Genomic DNA, 23,587 nt, shown 5'->3' on the forward strand with positions numbered 1-23,587 from the left:
GTTGATACTTTGAAAAGATCCATATGATTGACCACAGTCTGGCTAAACAAATGACAGACCAATGAGGGAGCACAACCATTACCATCTGGAGTAACAGGGGAGAGGCGCCACTGGTATAGCATCTTCCAGGTCTGAAAGCTGAAAAGAAGATTTTGAGAACAACTGTAGGTGAATAAATTCAGGAACGTTAATCATGTGGACCAATTCCTGAGGAAGACAACAAATCAGCAAACCAGATGCTGAATAGATTGTGTAGTACTATAGAGACATACAGAGAGGCTGACAGAGAAATATTTGTACGTGCATAAAACAATCTACAAGACACACTTCAAAATCAATCTCAGTTAATCTGGAGGAACGTATTTCATAGAAGGTGGAAGGAGGGTATTCTGATCTTCTCTTGTACACATTGATGTTTACTCTCAGTTTTCTTATGGAGCATAGATGACTTTGGATGTGTTACAATATGAATGGTAATTTGAGATGTTCACAGTTGTTTAGAAGTTGAGGACCGTTTGTGCATATTATGGGACCTTTAGTGAAAATATTTCAAAGTTGCTTTTTTACACTTTGTTATAAGAAAACTTAGAGAGTACTGGATGCCTCTGTATCTTCTCCCATCTCTGATGACCTGTATTGTTTTGTAATTTGCAGTGGCCTGACCAGGAACTACTGCAGGAATCCAGATGCTGAGATTCGCCCTTGGTGTTATACCATGGATCCCAGTGTCAGGTGGGAGTACTGCAACCTGACACAATGTCTGGTGACAGAATCAAGTGTCCTTGAAACTCTCACAGTGGTCCCAGATCCAAGCACACAGGCTTCTTCTGAAGAAGGTAGGAAGTCTGTGGCCAGACAACCACACCCTAGGACGTTGGGATGAAAAGAATTGCAAAATCTTAGTGATATAGAAGCCTTCTATGCTCACACAATTCCAAGTAGAATGTGGACTCAGGGTCAGCCACTGGGAAGGAACACTCAGCGCCTTCTCTGGGAGAACCAGAGCTGTGATGTTTAATATCCTGTGAGAGGGTGGTGTCTTTAGGAAGGGTGCAGGCCCTCTAGGGCACCAGACTTACCACTCCCCTGGTTATTCATCAGATCATTTTAGTGTCCTAGCCAAAAGGATATTCTAACATTTTGCCAAATTTGTGAAGATTTACCAAGCTCATGATAAACCTTTCCTGATATTTCTTCAAGTAGGCAGTGTTCATTGCATCTTTGGCTTTGCAGTTTCAGAGGAATGTGGTTTATGAGTCTGTCATCCTTGAGGAACCTAATAAGACTTTTCTTAGTTCCATATACTTCTAGGTCCAGGTAGAAGTACATAGCCAACAAATGCTCCATCGTTCTGGCCTACCTCCATCTTAGGCAGGTCCTACACAACTAGGCTTTGATGGGAGGGATCGCTCAGTGTTCTTGCCCCTCTTTCTCATGGAACATATATCTGTGTTGGTCTTTGAGAAGAAGAGTAGCGGATGTCTACTTTGTTGCAATGCAGAATCCTGGGCCAAAGATACCCCCTCCCTCCAAGTGAATAAAATTTTGGCCAGTACCCCTCTCTGAGAGACAATGTGTCTTCGCCTACAAGTCCTAGATGCAGGACCGCTTCCTGCCCCATCTTCAAGAAGCTGAAGGCTTTGGCTCTGGAGCATTAGCAGTCTAGGGAAATGTGTGACGATTTCATATTTGCCCCCACTGACAGTCAATCACTACCTACAGCCTGCACAGCCTGATGCATAGCAGTCTGGTCTCCTGCCTTATTCTTGGAACACCCAGAAGATGTCTATGCTAAAGAGTAGGCATATGAGTGCAGTTTTGACTGATAGGCACTCTGATCTTTCCTTTGGTGCCCATGTTTTAAAGGAAATCTTTCTAAGAGCTCATTAAAGTTCTACAATGCTATGAATCTTTGGGTTTTATTGGTATGTCCATCTACCTGCTAGTACAGAACAGAGCATGGTAGTCTTTCTCAGAGACAATGGTCCTGTGTCAGTCACAGATTTCTTCTCTTGCTTCTGTGTTCTAGAAATTACTCAGCTTGATTTCTCCTCTTTGAATTTCAGCACCAACGGAGCAAAGTCCCGAGGTCCAGGACTGCTACCATGGTGATGGACAGAGTTATCGAGGCTCATTCTCCACCACTGTCACAGGAAGGACATGTCAGTCTTGGTCCTCTATGACACCACACTGGCATCAGAGGACAACAGAATATTATCCAAATGGGTACGTCCTTGAGTTTTCTTCAAAGAGAGACAGCAGTCCCCTTACATTTCTCTTGGAAGGGCCATGCTTCCAACTAACTCCTTAAGACAAATTTATCTCAGATCTGGAATATTGGGTAGAATGTCTCAGGCTGCTTTCTTCAGGCACAGTGTCTGAAAGGAGAGAAAGGTCAGGCTAGCTCTCTTTTCTCATAGTTGACTGAGGCAGGAAGATATTTGAAGGTGGTGAAGTCTCATGAATAGAAAGCTCAGGAGAACATATGGTCATGTGCTTAGAAATAGCACCATTCCACAATGCCCACTAAAGATCAATTCTATAGTTTAACCAGGGATTTCTGTCATTCTAATCTCCAAGCCCTAAAGTGAAGGTTATGTTAGCCATGTTCATCTTGGGCAACAAGTAAAGGATATCTATGTCAACATCCAGATCTTCCTATCACTTTCTCTTCTAACCTGTACAAACACACTGGGTTCTGAGAACAAGGTATCTGAAGAGCTATGTGTTGCCAGCACATGAGGAGCAAATGTAGGAAGGCAGCTGAGAGTCAGGAAGTATAAAGATTCTGAAGAGTTACACATGCAGGAAGATGGACAGAAACCCAGTTCTGAGCATGTCAACATTTCTGCCATGAAGGATTAACAAATACATGGTAAAAGTGTTTTCATAGGTTGGACAACAGACATGATAGGCCTGAGAGAATTGAGAAAGGGAATCAAAGGAGATCAACCATACCATGTCCCTGGTATCCTTCCTGGAGACCCTTGAAGGGCAAGTAGATGGAGCCCAGCTAACCACAGCAGTCTTGCTTAATTGAGGAGAGAGACTGGAGTTTGTGATGCCTCAGGCATCTGACACATTCTAGGCTGGCTAAGAATGAGAAGGGATTTGTGGAGGAAAGGAGTTCCAAGAATACGCACAGAAGTCTTCTCAAGGCTTTGACTAAATACAAAGCTGTGTATGCACAGGGAGAGTTTTCACAAAGACAGAACAATAAAGAAAAGCTAATAGGGAAAGAAAAACTGCAAGGGAACAGTGAGCTCAATGGAGATGCCAGAGCTCACATAGCACTGGAAGATGTTTGAGTTCTGACCACTCAGAGGAGAGACACCTCAATGAACATCTTGGGCATTCAGTAGAAGTCAAATAAAGCCATATTTTGGGAGTAAGATCTTCAGATTCCTAGAAACAAGGTGACTCCAGAAACACTCCAGCAACTCTTCTTCCAAGCCAGTCTAAAAGGATCCAAATTATTTCTAAGTAAATTAACCGCTTTCCAGAAGAAAGTAAACTCAACCCTCCTTAGAGGTAATACAACAACCCTATTGTATTAGGAATGAATACAAGTTGCTCAGTTATATGACATCCCCAGTGTGCAACATCCATTTAAAAATTTACTAGACACAAAAGAAGTTTTCACTGTGATCCATAACTGGGAGAAAAATCACTCAACACAAATAGACCCAGAAATATTAGGAAATATGGCATTGGCAAGAATATTTAAAATATACCTCTGAGAACTGTATTTCAGGAAAATGTCAGCAAAAGCTGACCATGAGAGAAACAAATGCATAATATCAGAAAAAAAAGAATTGAAGAGCCAAATGGAAGTTTAAAAACTGAGAAAAGGTATACTGTAATTAGGAATTCACTGGATGGCCTTATCATCACTTTAGACATTATGGTAGGAAAAGTGAACGATAAAATTATTCAAGTAAAGCTAGACAAACCACAAGACAGACACAAATACACATACACACAATGACTGAACCAATTAACCAAAGGAGCCTGAAGGACATCTACAAAAACATCCACACATTTAATATATTTGTTAGACTAGTCACAAAAGGAGAGGAAAAAGATGTTGTGACAGAAATTATACTTGAATCCGTGATGGCTGACAAATTTCCAAACATACAGAAAACAAGAAACTCACAGAGTCATGAAGCTCAATGACTCAGGTATAGATTTTTAAAGAGCAAAAATCTGATTTACTGGGGTACATCATAGTTAAATTGTCTGATTTCAAAGCTAAGAAGAAAAAAAAAGGGGGTTCCTGTGAACAAACATATTGACAGTTGATCTAAGACCACAACTTAAATATCTAGGCAAGGAAAAGCAAATAAGACCCAAGGAAAGAGGATGGAAAGAAATAATCCAAACCAATGACATTCAGTGAACAAGAAAATAGACCAACAAGGGAGTAAATCCATGAAACAGAAAGTTGGTTCTTTGAAAAGAACCTATGATTGACCACAGTCTGGCTAAACAGACAACAGACCAAAGAGGGAGCACAACCATCACCATCAGGAGTAACGGGAGAGGAGCCATTGCTATACCATACTCCAGGTCTGAAAGCTGACAAGAAGATATTGAGAAAAACTATATGAGAATAAATTCATGAATGTAGATCATGTGGATGAATTCCTTAGGTAAACAGCAAATCAGCAAACCAGACACTGAATAGATTGTGTACTCCTACAGAAAGACATTCACATAGCCAGACAGAGAAATATTTGTATGTGCATACAACAATCTACAAGGCACACTTCAAAATCTCTCAGTTAATCCAAAGGAATGTGTTTTGCAGAAGGTGGAAGGAGGGTATTCTGATCCTTTCTTGTACACATTGATGCACATTGATCAATGGGTACGTCTTTGAGTACGTCTCTCGGTTTTCTAATGGAGTATAGATGACTTTGGATGTGTTACAATAAGAATAATGATCTGTCTTTGAAATGTTCACAGTTGTTTAGAAGTTGAGGACCATTTGTGATTGTTATGGGACCTTTAGGAAGAATATTTCAGAGTTGCTTTTTAACACTTTGTTACAACAAAATGTAAAGGGTGCCTGGTGCCCTTGTATCTTCCCCCATCTCTGGTGACCTGTATTGTTTTATAATTTGCAGTGGCCTGACCAGGAACTACTGCAGGAATCCAGATGCTGAGATTCGCCCTTGGTGTTATACCATGGATCCCAGTGTCAGGTGGGAGTACTGCAACCTGACACAATGTCCAGTGACAGAATCAAGTGTCCTCGCAACGTCCATGGCTGTTTCTGAACAAGGTAGGAAGTCTCTGGTCAGACAACCATACCCTTGGACATTGGGATGAAAAGAGTTGCAAAATCTTAGTAATACAGAAGCCTTCCATGCTGCACGAGAATTCGAATGTGGACTCAGGGTCAGCCAATGGGAAGGAAGCCTCAGTGCCTTCTCTGGGGGAACCAGAGCTGTGATTTTTGGCACCCCGTGACAGGGTGGTGTCTTTAGGAAGTGTGCAGACCTTCTAGGGCACTGAACTTACCACTACCCTGGTTATTCAACAGATCATTTCAGTGTCCTAGTGAAAATGGATATGCTAACATCCTGCCAAATTTGTGATGATTTACGAAGCTCATCGTGAGCCTTTTCTGGTATTTCTTCAAGTAGGCAGTATTTATTGCAAACTTCAGCTTTGCAGTTTCAGAGGAATATGGTTTTTGAGTCTGTCAACCTTGAGAAACCTAATATGAATATACTTAGTTCCATATCCTCCTGGGTCTAGGTAGCAGCACATAGCCAGCAAATGCTCCATCTCCCTGTCTACCTTCATCTTAGGCAAGTGCTGCACATCTAGGCTTTGATGGAAGGGATCTCTTAGTGTTCTTGCCCCTCCTTCTCATGGAACACGTATCTGTGTTGCTTTTTGTGAAGAAGAGTAGTGGATGTCTACTTCGTTGCAATGCAGGATCCTGGGCCCAAGATTTCCTGCCTTCCCTCCAAGGGAATAAAATTTTGGCCAGTACCCCTCTCTGAGAGACAATGTGTCTTTGCCTGCAAGTCCTAGATGCAGGACTGCTTCCTGCCCCATCTTCCAGCAGCTGAAGGCTTTGGCTTTGGAGGATCAGTGGTCTGGGGAAATGTGTGACAGTTTCATGTCTACCCCCACTGATGATCACCACCTACAGCCTGCACAGCTGGATGCATGGCACTCTGGTCTCCTGCCTTGTTCTCAGGAATACCCCAAACAGATCTTTGCCAAAGAACATGCACGTGAGTACAATTTTGACTGATAGGCACTCTGATCTGTCCTTTGGTTCCCAGGTTTTAAAGAAAATCTTTCTAAAAACTCATTGAAGTTCCAGAATGCTATGGATCTTTGAGTTTTGTTATTGGCACGTCCGTCCACCTCCTAATATAGAACAGAGCATGGTCGTCATTTTCAGAGATGACTGTCCTGTTTCTGTCATAGATTTTTTTCTCATGCTTCTGTGTCCTGGAAATTATTCAACTTGATTTCTCCTCTTTGAATTTCAGCACCAATGGAGCAAAGCCCCGGGGTCCAGGACTGCTACCATGGTGATGGACAGAGTTATCGAGGTTCATTCTCCACCACTGTCACAGGAAGGACATGTCAGTCTTGGTCCTCTATGACACCACACTGGCATCAGAGGACCATAGAATACTACCCAAATGGGTACGTCTTTGAGTTTTCTCCCAAGAGAAACAGCTGCCCACTTAAATTTCTCCTGGAAGAGACATACTGCCAGCTAACATCTTATGACCACATTTCTCTCAGACCCAGAATGTTGGACAGAATGTCTCAGGCTTCTTACTTTGGGCACAGGGTCTGAGAGGAGAGAAATGTCAGGCCAGCTGTTTTTTCTCATAGTTGACAGAAGCAGGAGGATACTTGGAGGTGGTGAGGTCTCATGAATAGGAAGCTCAGAAGAGCATATGACCATGTGCTTAGAAATAGCACCATTCTAAAATGCCCACTAAAGACCAGTGCAATAGTTCAACCAGGGAATTCTGTCATTCTAATCTCTAAGCCCTGGAGTGGAGGTTGTGTTTGCCATGTTTGTCTTGGGTAACAAGTGAAGGATATCTATATTGACATTGAGATCTTCCAATCACTTTCTCCTCTAACCTGTACAAACACGCTGGGTTGTGAGAACAAGGTGTCTGAAAATCTATGTGTTGCCAGCACATGAGGAGCAAAAGTAGGATGGCAGCTAAGAGTCAGGAAGTGTAGAGATGCTGAAGAGTTACACATTCAGGAAGATGGACAGAAACCCAGGTCTGGCTATGCCAGCCTTTCCTCCATGAAGGACTATCAAATACATGAGAAAACTGTTTTCACAGGTTGGACAACAGATATGGTAGGCTTGAGAGAACTAAGAAAGGGAATCAAAGGAGATCAACCCCATCATTCACTTGTCTTCCTTCCTGGACACAGTGTTGGATTGCAGGACAAGTGGGTGGAGCCCAGCTGACCACAGTAGTCTTGCTTAACTGAGGAGAGAGACTGGAGTCTGCGATGCCTCAGGCAGCTGATATGTTCTAGGCTGGCTAAGAATGAGAAGGGGTTTGTGGTGGAAAGGGGCTCTGGGAATACACACAGAAGTCTCCTCAAGTCTTTGGCTAAACACAAAGCTGAGTATGCACAGGGACAGTTTCCACAAAGAAAGAACAATAAAGAAAAGCTACTTGGGAAAGAACAACTGCAGGGGAGCAGTGAGCTCAATGGAGATGACAGAGCTCACATAGCACTGGAGGATGTTTGAATTCTGACCACTCAGAGGAGAAACACCTCACTACATTTTGGGCTTTCAGTAGAGACCAAAGAAAGCTGTACTTTGGGATTGGGATCATCTTATTCCTAGAATCAAGGTGACTCCAGAAACACTCCAGCAACCCTTCTTCCAAGCCAGTCTAAAAGGATCCAAATGATCTCCAAGTAAATTAACTGCATTCCACAAGACAAAAACTCAACCCCTGCTTAGAGGCAAGGGACAAATACAAGTTGCTCAGTTATATGGCATTCCCATTGCATGACTTCTATTTAAAAATTTAATAGAAACACAAGAAGCTTTCACTGTGATATATAACTGGGAGAAAAATCACTCACCACAAACAAGCCCAGAAATGATAGAATTGATGACATTGGTGAGAACACTTAAAATGCACCTCTGAGAACTGTGTTTCAGGAAAATGTCAGCAAAAGCTGACTATGAGAGAAACAAAAGCAGAATAGCAGGAGAAAAGAAAAGAATTGAAAAGCCAAATGAAAATTAAAGAACTGAGAAAAGGTACACGTCTAATGAAGAACTCACTGGATGACCTTATCGTCACTTTAGATATTATGGTAGGAAAGGTGACCTAGAAAATAATTCAATAGGAGCTACACAGACCACAGGACAGACAGCCAAACCAACAGACAGGCACACAAACACACACAAAGACTGAACCCATTAATCAACAGAGCCTCAAGGGCATCTAGGAAAAATCCACACATTTAATATATGTTTTAGGCAAGTCACAGAAGAAGAAAAATATATTGTGACAGAAATTATACTTGAAGTGATGATAGCTTACAACATGCCAAATATCCAGAAAACAAGAAACTCATAGTCAAGAAGCTAAATGACTCAGGTATAGAATTTTAAAGAGCAAAACTCTATGATTTACTGGGATACATCATAGTTAAATTGCCGCAATTCAAAGCTAAGAAGAAAAAAGCGGGGTTCCTATGAACAAAAGCTTTGACAGCTGTTGATCTAAGACCACAGCTTAATAAGACCCAGCTTGCATATCTAAGCAAGGAAAAGCAAATAAGACACAAGGAAAGTGGATGGAAGGAAATAGTCCAAACCAATGACATTCAGTGGACAAGAAAATAGACCAACAAAGGAGTAAATCCATGAAACAGAAAGTTAGGTTCTTTGAAAAGATCCATATGATTGACCAAAGTCTGGCTAAACAGATGATAGACCAAGGAGGGAGCATATCCATCACCATCAGGAGTAACAGGAGAGAGGCACCATTGCTTAGCATCCTCTAGGTCTGAAAGCTGAGAAGTAGATATTGAGATCAACTGTATGTAAATAAATTCATGAATGTAAATCATGTGGATGGATTCCTTAGGTAAACAACAAATCAGCAAATCAAACACTGAATAGATCATGCAGTTTTCTAGAGAGATATACAGAGAGCCTGACAGAGAAACGTTTGTATGTGCATAAAACAATCTACAAGACACACTTCAAAATCCCTCTCGGTTAATCCAGAGGAATGTATTTGGCAGAAGGTGGAAGGAGTGTATTCTGATCCTTTCTTGTACACATTGATGTTTTCTCTCAGTTTTCTTATAAAGCATAGATTACTTTGAATGTGTTACAATAAGAATAATAATCTGTCTTTGAAATGTTCACAGTTGTTTAGAAGTTGAGGACCATTTGTTTTGGGACTTTTAGTGAGAATATTTCAAATTCGCTTAACACTTTGTTACAACAAAACATAAAGGGTGCCAGGTAGTGTTGTTTCTTCTCTAATCTCTGGTGACCTGTATTGTTTTATAATTTGCAGTGGCCTGACCAAGAACTACTGCAGGAATCCAGATGCTGAGATTCGCCCTTGGTGTTATACCATGGATCCCAGAGTCAGATGGGAGTACTGCAACCTGACACAATGTGTGGTGATGGAATCAAGTGTCCTTGCAACTCCCATGGTGGTCCCAGTTCCAAGCAGAGAGGTTCCTTCTGAAGAAGGTAAGAAGCCTGCGGTCAGACAACCATACCTTCGGACATTGGGATAAAAAGAGTTGCAAAATCTTTGTGATGCAGAAGCCTTCCATGCTGCACAGGAAGTCAAAGGTGAAGTCATGGGCAGCCAATGGGTAGGAAGCTTCAGTGCCTCCTCTGGGGGAACCAGAGTTGTGATGTTGAGTGCCATGTGAGGGATGGTGTCTTTAAAAGGGGCATAGACCCTCTAGGGCACTGGACTTACCACTCCCCTGTTATCAAACGAATCATATTACTGTCCCAGCCAAGATGGATATTCTAACATCCTGCCAAATTTGTGATGATTTACCAAGCTCCTAAACCTGTCCAGCCCTTTCTTCAAGTAGGCAGTGTTTATTGCAGTCTTCAGCTTTACCATTTTGGAGGAATGCCATTTTTGAGGCTGTTGTTCTTGAGAAACTTAACATGACTTCATTAGATCCGTATTGTCCTGAGTCTTTGAAGCAATACATAGCCACTGAATTCTTTATCTCCTAAGCCTACCTTCATCTTGGACAGGCCGTGCACACCTAGGATTTGAGGGAAGGGAGTTTTCAGTGTTCTCGTCCCTCCTCCTCATGGAACATGTATCTCCATTGTTTTTTGATAAGAAGAGTAGTGGATGTCAGCTTTGTTGTCATGAGGGATCCTGGGCCCAAGATTCTCTGTCTCCCCTCCTAGGCTATAAAATTTTGGCCTGTACTACTCCTCCCTGAGAGGTAATGTGTCCTAGATGCAAGATCTTTTTCTGCCCCATATCCCAGAATCTGAAGGCTTTTGCTTTGGAGGAGCAGTGGTCTAGGAAAATGTGCAAGGGTTTCATGTATACCCCCCACTGACAGTCAATCACCACCTACAGCCTGCACAGCCTGATGCATGGCACCCTGATTTCCTGCCTTGTTCTCATGAACACCCAGAAGAGGTGTAAGCAAAAGACCATCACATGAGTGTAATTTTGAAGTATAGGCACTCTGATCTGTTTTATGTTTGTTCCTTTTTCAGTTTTCCAGGGTTGAATTGAAATATTTATGACTACTTATTAAATTTATAGAATCCTATGGGTCGGCCAGGCACGGTGGCTCAAGCCTGTAATCCCAGCACTTTGGGAGGCTGAGACGGGCAGATCATGAGGTCAGGAGATCGAGACCATCCTGGCTAACACGGTGAAACCCCGCCCCTACTAAAAAATACAAAAAAGCTAGCCGGGCAAGGTGGCAGGTGCCTATAGTCCCAGCTACTCAGGAGGCTGAGGCAGGAGAATGGCATAAACCCGGGAGGCAGAGCTTGCAGTGAGCCGAGATCCGGCCACTGCACTCCAGCCTGGGTGACAGAGCGAGACTCCGTCTCAAAAAATAAAAATAAAAAAAAAAGAATCCTATGAGTCTATTTGTATTCTTTATTCTACATTTCAATTTGCATGCTATTATAGAAGAGTGTAAATTGTTAATCCTCAGATTATTCCACTTTATGTGCCATAATTTTTTTTCACATGTTTCTCTTTTCTAGGCAATGCTGAGCTTGATTTTCTCTTTTAATTTCAGCACCAACTGAAAACAGCCCTGGGGTCCAGGACTGCTACCAAGGTGATGGACAGAGTTATCGAGGCACATTCTCCACCACTATCACAGGAAGAACATGTCAGTCTTGGTTGTCTATGACACCACATCGGCATCGGAGGATCCCATTACGCTATCCAAATGCGTATGTCTATCATGTTAGCCATAAAAGGAACAATAGTCAACTAAAATTTCTCTTAGCTGGCCCATGCTACAAACTCACTTCCTAGGTCCCAATTTCTCATAGACTCAGAGTTTGTAGCAAAATGTCTCAGGAACCTTCCTTTTGAGCAAAGAGTCTGAATGAAGAGAAATTTTAGGATTGCTATATTTCATAACAGTTTGATGGAAGCAGCAGGATATATGGAAGTGGTGAAGTCTCATTAATGTAAAGCTAAGGAGATCAAATGACCAAATGCTTAGACACAGTATCATTCCACAATGCCCACTAAATATCCATGCAGTCTTTCAACCATGCAATTCTATCATTCTATCCTCCATTCCCTGAAGTGAAGTTTGTGTTTGCCATTTTTGACATGGATCAGAAGTAACAAATTCAGGCTGGGTGCAATGGTTCAGGCCTGTAATCCCAGCACTTTGGGAGGCCAAGGCAGGCAGATCACCAGAGGTCAAGAGTTCGAGACCAGCCTGGCCAACATGGCAAAACCCCATCTCTACCAAAAGTACAAAAATTAGCCGGTCATGGTGGTGGGTACCTACAATTCCAGCTACTTGGGAGGCTGAGGCAGGAGAATCACTTGAGCCTGGGATTCAGAGTTTGCTGTGAGCCGAGAGCATGCCACTGCACTCCAGCCTGGGTGACAGAGCAAGACTCAATCTTAAAAAAAAAAAAAAAGAAGAAGAAGAAGAAGTAATTAGTGCATATATTTATGTATGAGTACTAACCTGTATGAATACACTGGGTTCTAAGCACCAGTTTTCTGAAGGGATATAGGTTGTCAGGAAGAGTAAAAGCAGGAATGCAGATGAAAGTTAGGAAGTAAACAGTTGCGGTGATTAAAATGGGCAGATACATGGACAAAAAATGCATGTCTGACAAGAACTGGCCTCTTGCCATAAGTGAGTATGAACAATATTGAAAAACTGTTTGCACATGTTGGACAGCAGACAGTACAACCTGAGATAATTTAGAAAGGGAAACAAATAAGATCAACCCCATAATCACTCTTCCTACACTTAAGGGCAAAGAGTTTTAACCAAAGCATTCCACAGCAGTCTTGCTAAACTGGGAAGAGAGACTGGAGTTTTGGTAACTAATAAAACTGAGATTTTCTAGGTTAGGTAATAATGAGAAAGTATTTGTGGAGAAAAGGAGCTCCAGGAATACACACAGAAGTCTCCTCAAGTCTCTGGCTAAATAGAAAGCTGTGTATGCACAGAAAGATGTTCCAGAGAGAAAGGAGTATAAAGAGCAGCTACTGGGGAAAGAACAACTGCAGAGGAACAGTGAGCTCAGTGAAGATGCCAGAGCTCACATAGCACTGGGAGGTATTTGAGCTCTGACCAGCCTGAGGAGAGACACCTCATTGAACATCTTGGGCATTCAGCGGAGACCCCAAAAAAGCCATACTTCAGGAGTAGAATTAATGCATTCCTAGAATAAAGTCTACTCCAGAAACACCCTAGAAAAGCTTAGAAACCAAGTCTAAAAAGATCCAGGTGATCTCCAAGTAAATTAATTTCCTGTCAGAAGAAAACATAACCTCTTCAGAGGTAAACAACATTAAATCTCTCAATTATATGGTATCCACAATGTGTCACATACATTTAAAAATTTGCTGAACATACAAAAAGCATTTAGTGTTATCCATAACCAGGAGAAAAATCAGTCGATACAAATAGACCCCGAAATGATAAAAATAACAGAATTGGCAAGGAGATTTAAAATGTATGTATCATAATTGTGTTCAAGGATTTAAAGAAAGCATGAACAAGAAATAAATAAATGAATAATATCAACAGAAAGAAAAATTGTAAAAGGACCAAATGGAAGTCAAGAACTAAAAAAAGAGACATCTCTTTAATGAGAAAATCACTAGATGGCCTTATAATCATACTAGATAGTACAGATGATAAAGCTAACTAGAAAATATTAGGGTGGTACAAACCACAGCACACTCATACAAAGCCTGAGAAGATAAATAAGCAGAGCCTCAAGGACATTTATGAAAATATCAAAATATTTAATATATGTTTAAAGCAAGTCACAGAGGAGGGGAAAGAGATGTTGGAACAAAAAAAAAATACTTGAAGCAGTGATGGCTGATGACTTTCTAAATACGGAAAATATGATAAACTCACATAGTCAAGAAGCTCAATGGATCAGATATAGGATTTTAAAAAGTAAAACTGTATGATTTAGTTGGACACATCATACTTAAATTGTCCATAATCAAAGATAGAAAGTAAAATCTTATTTGAAGCCTGAGGAAAAAAGCATACCTTTACATAGAGTAACAGTGACACAAATGACTGATGCCTTCTTATCAGAAACAACACAAATCAGAAGCAATAGAATAACAGCTTTAGAGTGGTAAGAAGAAAAAAAGACCAAATCAGAAACAACAAACTGTCACATTTAGCGTAGTAGGAAGGAAAACAAGATCATATCAGAAACAACAAAATAACACCTGTAGAGTGGTAAGAAGAAGAAAAGATCAGGTCAGAAACAATGAAATAACACACTAAGAAGAAAAATAAAGATCAAGTCAGAAACAATGGAATAACACCTTTAGAGTGATAAGAAGGAAAAAAAAAACAGCAAACTTAAACGCTGTGCACAGCAAACAATCATTGAAAATGAATGTTATGTAAGTACATATTCTGTCATCCTAAAAACAAAGAACAAATAAAAGAATGTTTCATCAGCAAGATTGTGTAATAAAAGATGTGAAAGAATGCTATGTAAGTAGAAGAAAAATAATAAGAAGATTCTGAGAGGTTGGAGCAACGTTCTTGGGCGGCATAAGGGGGAATGCATTCTCCAAGATTCCCCCAGTCTAGGGTCTTCACCTGTTGTGCCTCTTACTGCATTGTTTTCTGACTCCTCCATAGCCACTTGGCCCCTTCAGATCCCATAGTTTACCTAGCCGTCTCCCTTTATGCCTTGGGTCCCGCTGTTCTTTCAACTCATCACCCATTCCTTCAGTCCCAGAGTGGCTGCAGCCAGCAGAGGACGGACTGAGAGCAGGAGAGGAGGTCCTTCCCATGAACCAATCCTAGAGAACCAACATCCTGCCTGGGAGCTAGTTTTCCAGGGAAGCTTTTATAAATCTTGTAGAGCCAAACCTCCTTGCTCTACCAGATACAGTATTTATAGTAATACTATTTTCATGATTATTTTATATTGAAAATGTAGAGCATTTATGCTACACTATGAGTAAATAGAGTAAGGGGGCTAGCATGGGAATTATGTAATCTTGGATGTCCTTTCTTCCTTGGGGAAATGTATTTGAGTTCCAACTTACCCATTACTATATAGTCCTATAGAGAGAGATACAAAGAGCTAGACAGACAGAGATACCTTTGTATGTGCATTTAAAAAATCTGAGATATATACTTCAAAATCTATGTCATTTATTCTGGAGGAAAGTATTTGGCAGAAGGTGAAAGGAGGATATTCTGATGCTTTCTTGTACAGACATGTATTATCTCAGTTTTTATAGAGAGCATATACTACTTTTGATGTTTTAAAATAAAAATTATAATCTGTGATGTGTCCACACTTGTTTAAAGTTGAAGTTGAAGACCATTTGTGCTTATGGCAATATTATTGTATGTATAATGGGAATATTTCAAAGGTACTTGCTAACACTTTGTTACAGCAAAACGTAGAGGGCGCTAAGTGCTCTTGAATCTTCTCCCATCTCTGGTAACCTGTATTGTTTTGAAATTTGCAGTGGCCTGACCAGGAACTATTGCAGAAATCCAGATGCTGAGATTCGCCCTTGGTGTTACACCATGGATCCCAGTGTCAGGTGGGAGTACTGCAACCTGACACAATGTCCAGTGACAGAATCAAGTGTCCTCACAACTCCCACGGTGGTCCCGGTTCCAAGCACAGAGGCTCCTTCTGAACAAGGTAAGACGTTTGTGATTAGACATCTATACACTGGGATAAAAAGCCATGGAAAATCTTACTGATGCAGACGCCTTCAGTGGTACACTGGAGGGTTGGTTGAGGGTCTGCTATGTGGAAGAAAGTGTCAGCGCCCTCTCTGGGGGATCCAGAGCTGTGATTTTTGGCACCCCATGAGGAGGCAGTGTCTTTAGGAAGGGCACAGTGTCTTTAGGAAGCGCACAGACCCTCCAGGGCACTGTACTTACCACTCCCCTGGTTATTAAGTGGGTCATTTCAGTGTCCTAGCCAAAATGGATATTCTAACAACCTGCCAAATATGTGAAGATTTCCAAGCCAATAAGCCTTTCCGGTGATTTAAAATAGACCTTTTTCATTGCAATCCACAGTTCGCAGTCTCTTAAGAATGTTGCCTTTGAGTATGATATCCTATAGAAACCTAAGGAGACTGCATTATTTTTAATTGTCCTGGGGCTACACAGCAGGAGGTAACCAACGAATGGTCTCTCTCCCTGGCCTACCTCAGTCTTTCACAGGCTCTGTTCACATGGCTTTGAAGTTAGAGATTTCTAGGTGTTCTTGCCTCTTCTTCTCATGAAACTTGCGTCGGCAGTGAGTCTACAGAAGAAGAGGAAGAGAATTCTGCTTTGTTGCAATTCAGGATTCTGGGCACCAGAAGACTCCCTATCTCTCCTCCAAGGGAATAAGTTGTTTGTCTCTAACCCTCCTTGAGAAACAATGAGTCTTTGCCTGCACTCCTAAATGCAGGATGATTTCCTGCCCAAATATTCAGAAGGTTAAGGCTTTTGCTTTGGTATGAGCAATGGTCTAGGGAAATGTGGAAGGGTCTCATGCCTGCTCCTGACTGACCACCAGTTACCTCCTACAGCCTACACCAAGGAATGCATTGCATTCTGGTCTTCTGCCCTGTGGTTCTCATGAACACTCAGTAGAGATTCATAGGATGGAGCTGCACATGAATGTAATTTCCAGTGTCCAGCATTCTGCTCTGTTCTTTATCTTTAGATTTAAAAATAATGTTTCTTTGAACTTATTAAAATTCTAGAATACTATGACTCTATTGAGTCTTTTCACATCCTTTTGCTACTAGTAGAAAAAAGAATAGTAATAATTTTCAGAGGCTACTGTCCAGTTTGTGACATAAATTTTCTCCCATGTTTCTCTGCTCATGCAATTACTATGATGTCTTTTATTTTAATTTCAGCACCACCTGAGAAAAGCCCTGTGGTCCAGGATTGCTACCATGGTGATGGACAGAGTTATCGAGGCACATCCTCCACCACTGTCACAGGAAGGAACTGTCAATCTTGGTCATCTATGATACCACACTGGCATCAGAGGACCCCAGAAAACTACCCAAATGCGTATGTATTTGATTAAAACCATAAGAGGAGCAACAGCCAACTCAATTATTGGTTAGAAGAGCCATGCTTTAGGTTCACTTCCTAGGGACAAATTTCTCTTAGATTCACATTTTGGCAAAATGTCTCAGGACCTTTGCTTTTGAGCAAAGAGCCTAAGAGAAGAGAAATTTTAGGCCTGGTATATTTCCTAATAGTTTTATGGAAGGAGCAGAATATACGGAGGTGGTGAAGTCACATTCATGTAAAGCTCAGAAGATCAAATGACCACATGCTTAAATACAGTACCATTCTGCAATGCCCACTAAAAATCAATGTCATCTTTCACCCATGCAATTTTGTCATTCTAAACTTCAATTCCCGAAGGTTTGTTTGCCATTTTTGTCACGGGTAATAAGTAAAAAAAAAATTAAGACATATAGATATACACACACACACACCTGAATATTTATATATATGTCTGAATATTTATATACTTATGTACAAATTTTATATTTAAATTTTTGTATAAATTTATATATTTTAAATATTTTATTAAAAATTATATTGTTTCACTAAGTATGTCTATTTTTATATATTTTAACATAACATTTTAAATATTTATATATAAATATTCAAGTATGTAACTGAATATTCATTTACACATAAATATATATATGTGTGTGTGTGTATATATACCCATATATATATGCACACATACATACCTGTATAAACACACTGGGTCTGAAGCACCAGTGGTCTGAAAGGACATGTGTTACCAGGACATGAAGAGCAAAAGCAGGAAGGCAGATGAGAGTCAGAAAGTACATAAAGGCTGAAAAGTAAAAGGGACAGGTATGTGGACAAAAAGCAGGTGTAAGCATAACAGTCTTTTGGAAGCAAATGACTATAAAATATATGAAAATACTGTTTTCACATGTTGCATAACAGACAGTAGTGTATTGAGATAATTTAGAACAGGAAACAAATGTGATCAACTCCATAAGTATTCTGTATTTCATCATGGATTGAAGGGCAAAGAGATGGAGCCCAAGCAGACCACAGCAGTCTTGATGAACTGAGAGACACTAGAATTTGGAATTACAAAGGCAGCTGGGATTTTCTACGCTTGGTAATAATAAGAAAGAATTTGTGGAGATAAAGAGCTACAGTCATGCACATAGAAGTCGCCTCAGTGTAATATAAACCTGCGTATGCACAGGGAATGATTCCACAATGAAAGCAGGACAAAGAACAGCTACTGGGGAAAGAACAACTACAAGGGAACAGTGAGTTCAATGGAGATGGCAGAGCTCACAAAGCACTGGGAGATATTTGAGTTCTTACCAGCTAGAGAAGAGACCTCATTGCAAATCTTGGGCATTCAGTAGAGACCCCAGAAAAGCCATTCTTTGGAAACAGAGTTGATGTATTTTAAGAGCAAAGTCTACTCCACAAAAATCCTAGCAAGATTGAAAAGCAAGTGAGAAACACCAAAATCATCTAAACATCAATTAGTTGCCCATCAGAAGAAAACTTAACCTCTTCATAGGTAAACAACAAAACCAAATTTCTCAGTTGTCTGGTATCCACAATATGTGACATAAATTTAAAAATTTACTAGACATGCAAAAAGCATTTAGTGTGATCCATAGCCAGGAGAAAAATCACTCAATACAAATAGACCCAGAAATGACAGAAATGATAGAATTAGCAAGAACATTTAAAATATACATATGATCATTTGTTCTTGTGATCAAATATCACAAGAGAGGAAAGAGATACTGGAAGAGAAAAAATGCCTGAAGCAATGATGACTGAAAACTTTCCAAATATGAAGAAAGTAAGGAGCTCACAGATTCAAGAAAATTAATCAATCAGAAATATGATTTTGAAAAGTAAAAATGTATGATTTACTTGGGCAAATCTTGGTTAAATTGTCTAAAATCAAAGATAGCAAGGAAAATTTTATAAGCCAGAGGAAAAAACATTGTTTATGTAGAGAAACAGTTACACAAATGACTGATGTCTTCTCATCAGAAACAATTAAAGTCAGAAACAATGAAGTAACATCTTTAAAGTAATAGAAAGAAGAAAAACCAGAGAGGTGAGGGATCATGGCAGACAGAAGGCAGGACTAGATTGCAGCTCTGGACAGAGCAGCATGTGGAGGCTTGTATTGTGGATTTTAGCCTGATATTGACTGTAAGAACAGACCAGCAATCCTGAGAGGACCCACAGACCCTGTGAAGGAAACAGACTGCTCCTGCAGGAGCCAGGAGACACCCCAAATACTGTGAGTGCCCCAACTGTAGAAATGGCAAAGGGGGGCCTTACTCCCTCAAACACACCCCCCAACTGGAGAAGCTGAAAGTCTGTTTGTGGGAGAAGTTCCCAACTTTACCTGGAGTTCAGTAAAATTAGAGAGCTGAGCCAAGTGAAATACAGGGGTAGAGGAAGGAGCAGAGAAGACCTGGGAGCTTGCTGGATCCCCAAGCAGCCCATTCCTGCCTGGCACCACAGGGATCCATCAGGAGGGTGGCCAGAGGAACAGAGGGTAAAACTCCACAGGGAGGACTGCTCTGTCTGAACTTTGTAACAATTCGAACAGGGGGAGAAGCCTACTGGCCAGAACTTGGGGGAGGGCATGAATCTGGCTTGCAGACTTCACAGGTGGGAGGACTAAAGCCCTTTTCTTTCACAGCTGGGAGGTAGAAAACCTCAGGCAAGTTTTCAAGCCTGACTTCCCCTCCGCCTGGAAACAGACTTGGGGCTGTTGGGGGGTGGGGGGCATGGTGGGAGTAAGACCAGCCCTTCGGTTTGCATGGGTACTGGGTGAGGCCTGTGACAGACAGCTTTCCTCCACTTCCCTGACAACCCATATGACTCAGCAGAGGCAGCCATAATCTTCCTAGGTGCACAACTCCAGTGACCTAGGAACCTCACGCCCATCCCCAAGAGAAGCTTCAGTAAGACACACCCAAGGAAAGTGCTGAGCTCAGACATACCTAGTCCCGCCCCCAACTGATGGCCCTTCCCTACCCACCCTGGTAGCAGAAGACAAAGAGCATATAATCTTTGGAGTTCTGGGGCCCACCCACCTCTAGTCCCTCTCCACACTACTACAGCTGATGCAGGAGGCCAACCAGCACAAAAATAGGGCTTTGAACCACCAAAGCTAGGAACCCCTATGGAGTCCATTGCACCCTCCACCACCTCCACCAGAACAGGTACTGGTATCCACAGCTGAGAGACCCATAGATGGTTCACATCACAGGACTCTGTGCAGATAACCCCCAGTACCAGCCCAGAGCTGGGTAGACTCACTAGGTGGCAAGACCCAGAAGAGAGGCAACAATCACTGCAGTTCAGCTCACAGGAAGCCACATCCACAGGAAAAGGGGCAGAGTACTACATCAAGGGAACATCCTGTGGGACAAAAACATCTGAACAACAGCCTTCAGTCCTAGACCTTCCTTCTGACCAGTCTACCCAAATGAGAAGGAACCAGAAAACAAACCCTGGTAATATGACAAAACAAGGCTCATCACACCCCTAGAAATCACACTAGTTCACCAGCAATTAATCCAAACCAAGAAGAAATCCCTGATTTACCTGAAAAATAATTCAGGAGATTAGTTATTAAGCTAATCAGGGAGGGAGCAGAGAAAGGCAAAGTCCAATGCAAGGAAATAAAAAAAAATGATGCAAGAAGTAAAGGGTGAAATATTCAACAAAATAGATAGCTTAATTTAAAAAACAATAAAAAATTTAGGACACTTTGGACATACTTCTGGAAATGCATAATGCTCTGGAAAGTCTCAGCAATAGAATTGAACAAGTAGAAAAGATAAATTCAGAGCTCAAAGACAAATTCTTCAAATTAACCCAATCCAACAAAGACAAAGAAAAAAGGATAGGAAAATATGAACAAAGCCTCCAAGACATCTGGGATTATGTTAAATGACCAAATATAAGAATAATCATGGCTCCCAAGGAAGAAGACGATACTAAAAACTTGGAAAACATATTTGGGGATATAATAGGAAGACTTACCTGGCCTTGCTGGACACCTAGACATGCAAATACAAGAAACACAAAGAACATGTAAATACAAGCACATGTAAATACAAAGAACACCTGGGAAATTCATCACAAGAAGATCTTTGCCTAGGCACATTCTCATCAGGTTATGCAAAGTTAAGACGAAGGCAAGAGTCTTAAGAGCTGTAAGACAGAAGCACCAGGTAACCTATAAAGGAAGCCCTATCAGATTAACAACAAATTTCTCAGCAGAAACCCTACAAGCTATAACGGATTGGGGCCCTATCATCAGCCTCCTCAAACAAAACAATTATCAGCCAAGAATTTTGTATCCAGCAAAAGTAAGCATCATATATGAAGGAAAGTTACAGTCATTTTGGACAAACAAGTGCTAAGAAAATTCACCATTACCAAGTCACCACTAGAAGAACTGCTAAAAGGAGCTCGAAATCTTGAAGCAAATCCTAGAAACACATAAAAATGGAACCTCTTTAAAGCATAAATCACACAAGACCTATACAACAAAAGTACAAGTTAAAAAGCAAAAACAAAAAACAAAACCGAAGTATGGAGGCAACAAAGAATATGATGAATGCAATGGTACCTCACATTTCAATACTAAAATTGAATCTAAATGGCCTAAATGCTCCACTTAAAAATTCAGAAAGAGTCAATGGCTGGCAAGATGGCTGAATAGGAACAGCTCCGGTCTGTAGCTCCCCGTGAGATCAACACAGAGGGTGAGTGATTTCTGCATTTCCAACCAAGGTACCCGGCTCATCTCATTGGGACTGGTTAGACAGTGGGTGCAGCCCACAGAGGGTGAGCTGAAGCAGGGTGGGGCCTCACCTCACCTGGGAAGTGGAAGGGGTCGGGGAACTCCCTTCCCTAGCCAAGGGAAGCTGTGAGGGACTGTGCCGTGAGGACCAGTGCATTCCAGCACAAATACTATGCTTTTCCCATGGTCTTCACAACCCGTAGACCAGGAGATTCCCTGGGGTGCCTACACCACCAGGACCCTGGATTTCAAGCCCAAAACTGGGCTGGCGTTTGGGCAGACACTGAGCTAGCTGCAGGAGATTTTTTTCATGCCCCAGTGGTCCCTGGAATGCCAGCAAGACAGAACCATTCACTCCCCTGAAAAAACGGCTGAAGCCAGGGAGATAAGTGGTCTTGCTCAGTGGATCCCACCCCCATGAAGCCCAGCAAGCTAAGCTCCACTGGCTTGAAATTCTTGCTGCCAGCACAGCAGTCTGAAATTGACCTGGGACACTCAAGCTTGGTGGGAGGAGGGGTGTCCACAATTACTGGGGTTTGAGTAGGAGGTTTTCCCTTCACAGTGTAAGCAAAGTCACTAGGAAGTTTGAACTGGGCAGAGTGCACTGCAGCTTGGCAAAGCCACTGTAGCAAGACTGCCTCTCTAGATTCCTCCTCTCTGGGCAGGGCATCTCTGAAAGAAAGGCAGCAGCCCCAATCAGAAGTTTATAGACAAAGCTCCCATCTCCCTGGGACAGCAACTAGAGGAAGGGTTGGCTGTGGGTGCAGCTTCAGCAGACTTAAAGTTTCCTGCCTGCCAGCTCTGAAAAGAGCAGTTGATCTCCCAGCACAGCACTAGAGCTCTGATAAGGGACAGGCTACCTCCTCAAGTGGGTCCCAGCTTCAGAAGGTAATAGCAAGCTCCTCTAAGCTAAAGGAGCATGTTCTAACACAATGCAAGGAAGCTAAGAACCTTGAAGAAAGGTTAGAAGGATTGCCAACTAGAGTAAGCAATTTAGAGAAGAACATAAATGACCTTTTGGAGCTGAAAAACACAGCACAAAAACTTCATGACACATACACAAGTATCAATAGCAAAATCAATCAAGTGGAAGAAAGGATATCAGAGATTGAAGATCAAGTTAATGAAGTAAAGCATGAAGACAAGATTAGAGAATAAAGAATGAGAAGGAACGAACAAATCCTCCAAGAAATACGGGACTATGTGAAAAGACTGAACCTATGTTTGATTGCAGTACCTGAAAGTGACGAGGAGATTGGAACCAAGTTGGAAAACACTCTTCAGGATATTATCCAGGAGAACTTCCCCAACCTAGCAAGACAGGACAACATTCAAATTCAGGAAATACAGAAAACGCCACAAAGATACTCCTCGAGAAGAGCAACCTCAAGACACACAATCATCAGATTCACCAAGGTTGAAATGAAGGAAAAAGATGTTAAGGGCAGCCAGAGAGAAAGTCTGGGTTACCCACAAAGGGAACCCAATAAGACTAACAGTGGATCTTCCTGCAGAAACCCTACAAGCCAGAAGAGAGTGGGGGGGGGCAATATTCAACATCCTTTTTTTGTTATTATTATACTTGTAGTTCTAGGGTACATGTGCACAAGATGTAGGTTTGTTACAAATGTATACGTGTGCCATGTTGGTGTGCTGCAATCATTAACTCGTCATTTACATTGGTTATATCTCCTAATGCTATCCCTCCCCCCTCCTCCCACCCCATGACAGGCCCCAGTGTGTGATATTCCCCACTCTGTGTTCAAGTGTTCTCATTGTTCGATTCCCACCTATGAGTGAGAACATGCAGTGTTTGGTTTTCTGTCCTTGCGATAGTTTGCTCAGAATGATGGTTTCCAGCTTCATACATGTCCCTACAAAGGACATGAACTCATCCTATTTTATGGCTGTATAGTATTCCATGGTGTATATGTGCCACATTTTCTTAATCCAGTCTACAATTGATGGACATTTCGGTTGATT

General features: G+C 41.5%; 1 protein-coding gene across 1 annotated transcript in view; it reads left to right on the forward strand.

Moving 5' to 3' along the window:
• The window catches only part of LOC105492004 (lipoprotein(a)), a 302,231-nt gene that overhangs the window by 238,373 nt on the left and 40,271 nt on the right, over nucleotides 1-23,587 (forward strand). Inside the window, exons 51-58 of the mRNA XM_071095947.1 lie at nucleotides 655-836; nucleotides 2,067-2,226; nucleotides 5,133-5,290; nucleotides 6,522-6,681; nucleotides 9,573-9,754; nucleotides 11,308-11,467; nucleotides 15,243-15,424; nucleotides 16,647-16,806. Coding sequence (XP_070952048.1) covers nucleotides 655-836; nucleotides 2,067-2,226; nucleotides 5,133-5,290; nucleotides 6,522-6,681; nucleotides 9,573-9,754; nucleotides 11,308-11,467; nucleotides 15,243-15,424; nucleotides 16,647-16,806 — 1,344 coding nt within the window. The remainder of the gene's footprint in view (nucleotides 1-654; nucleotides 837-2,066; nucleotides 2,227-5,132; nucleotides 5,291-6,521; nucleotides 6,682-9,572; nucleotides 9,755-11,307; nucleotides 11,468-15,242; nucleotides 15,425-16,646; nucleotides 16,807-23,587) is intronic.

Source organism: Macaca nemestrina, chromosome 5 (assembly GCF_043159975.1).
Source record: "Macaca nemestrina isolate mMacNem1 chromosome 5, mMacNem.hap1, whole genome shotgun sequence".
Taxonomy (NCBI): Eukaryota; Metazoa; Chordata; class Mammalia; order Primates; family Cercopithecidae; genus Macaca; species Macaca nemestrina.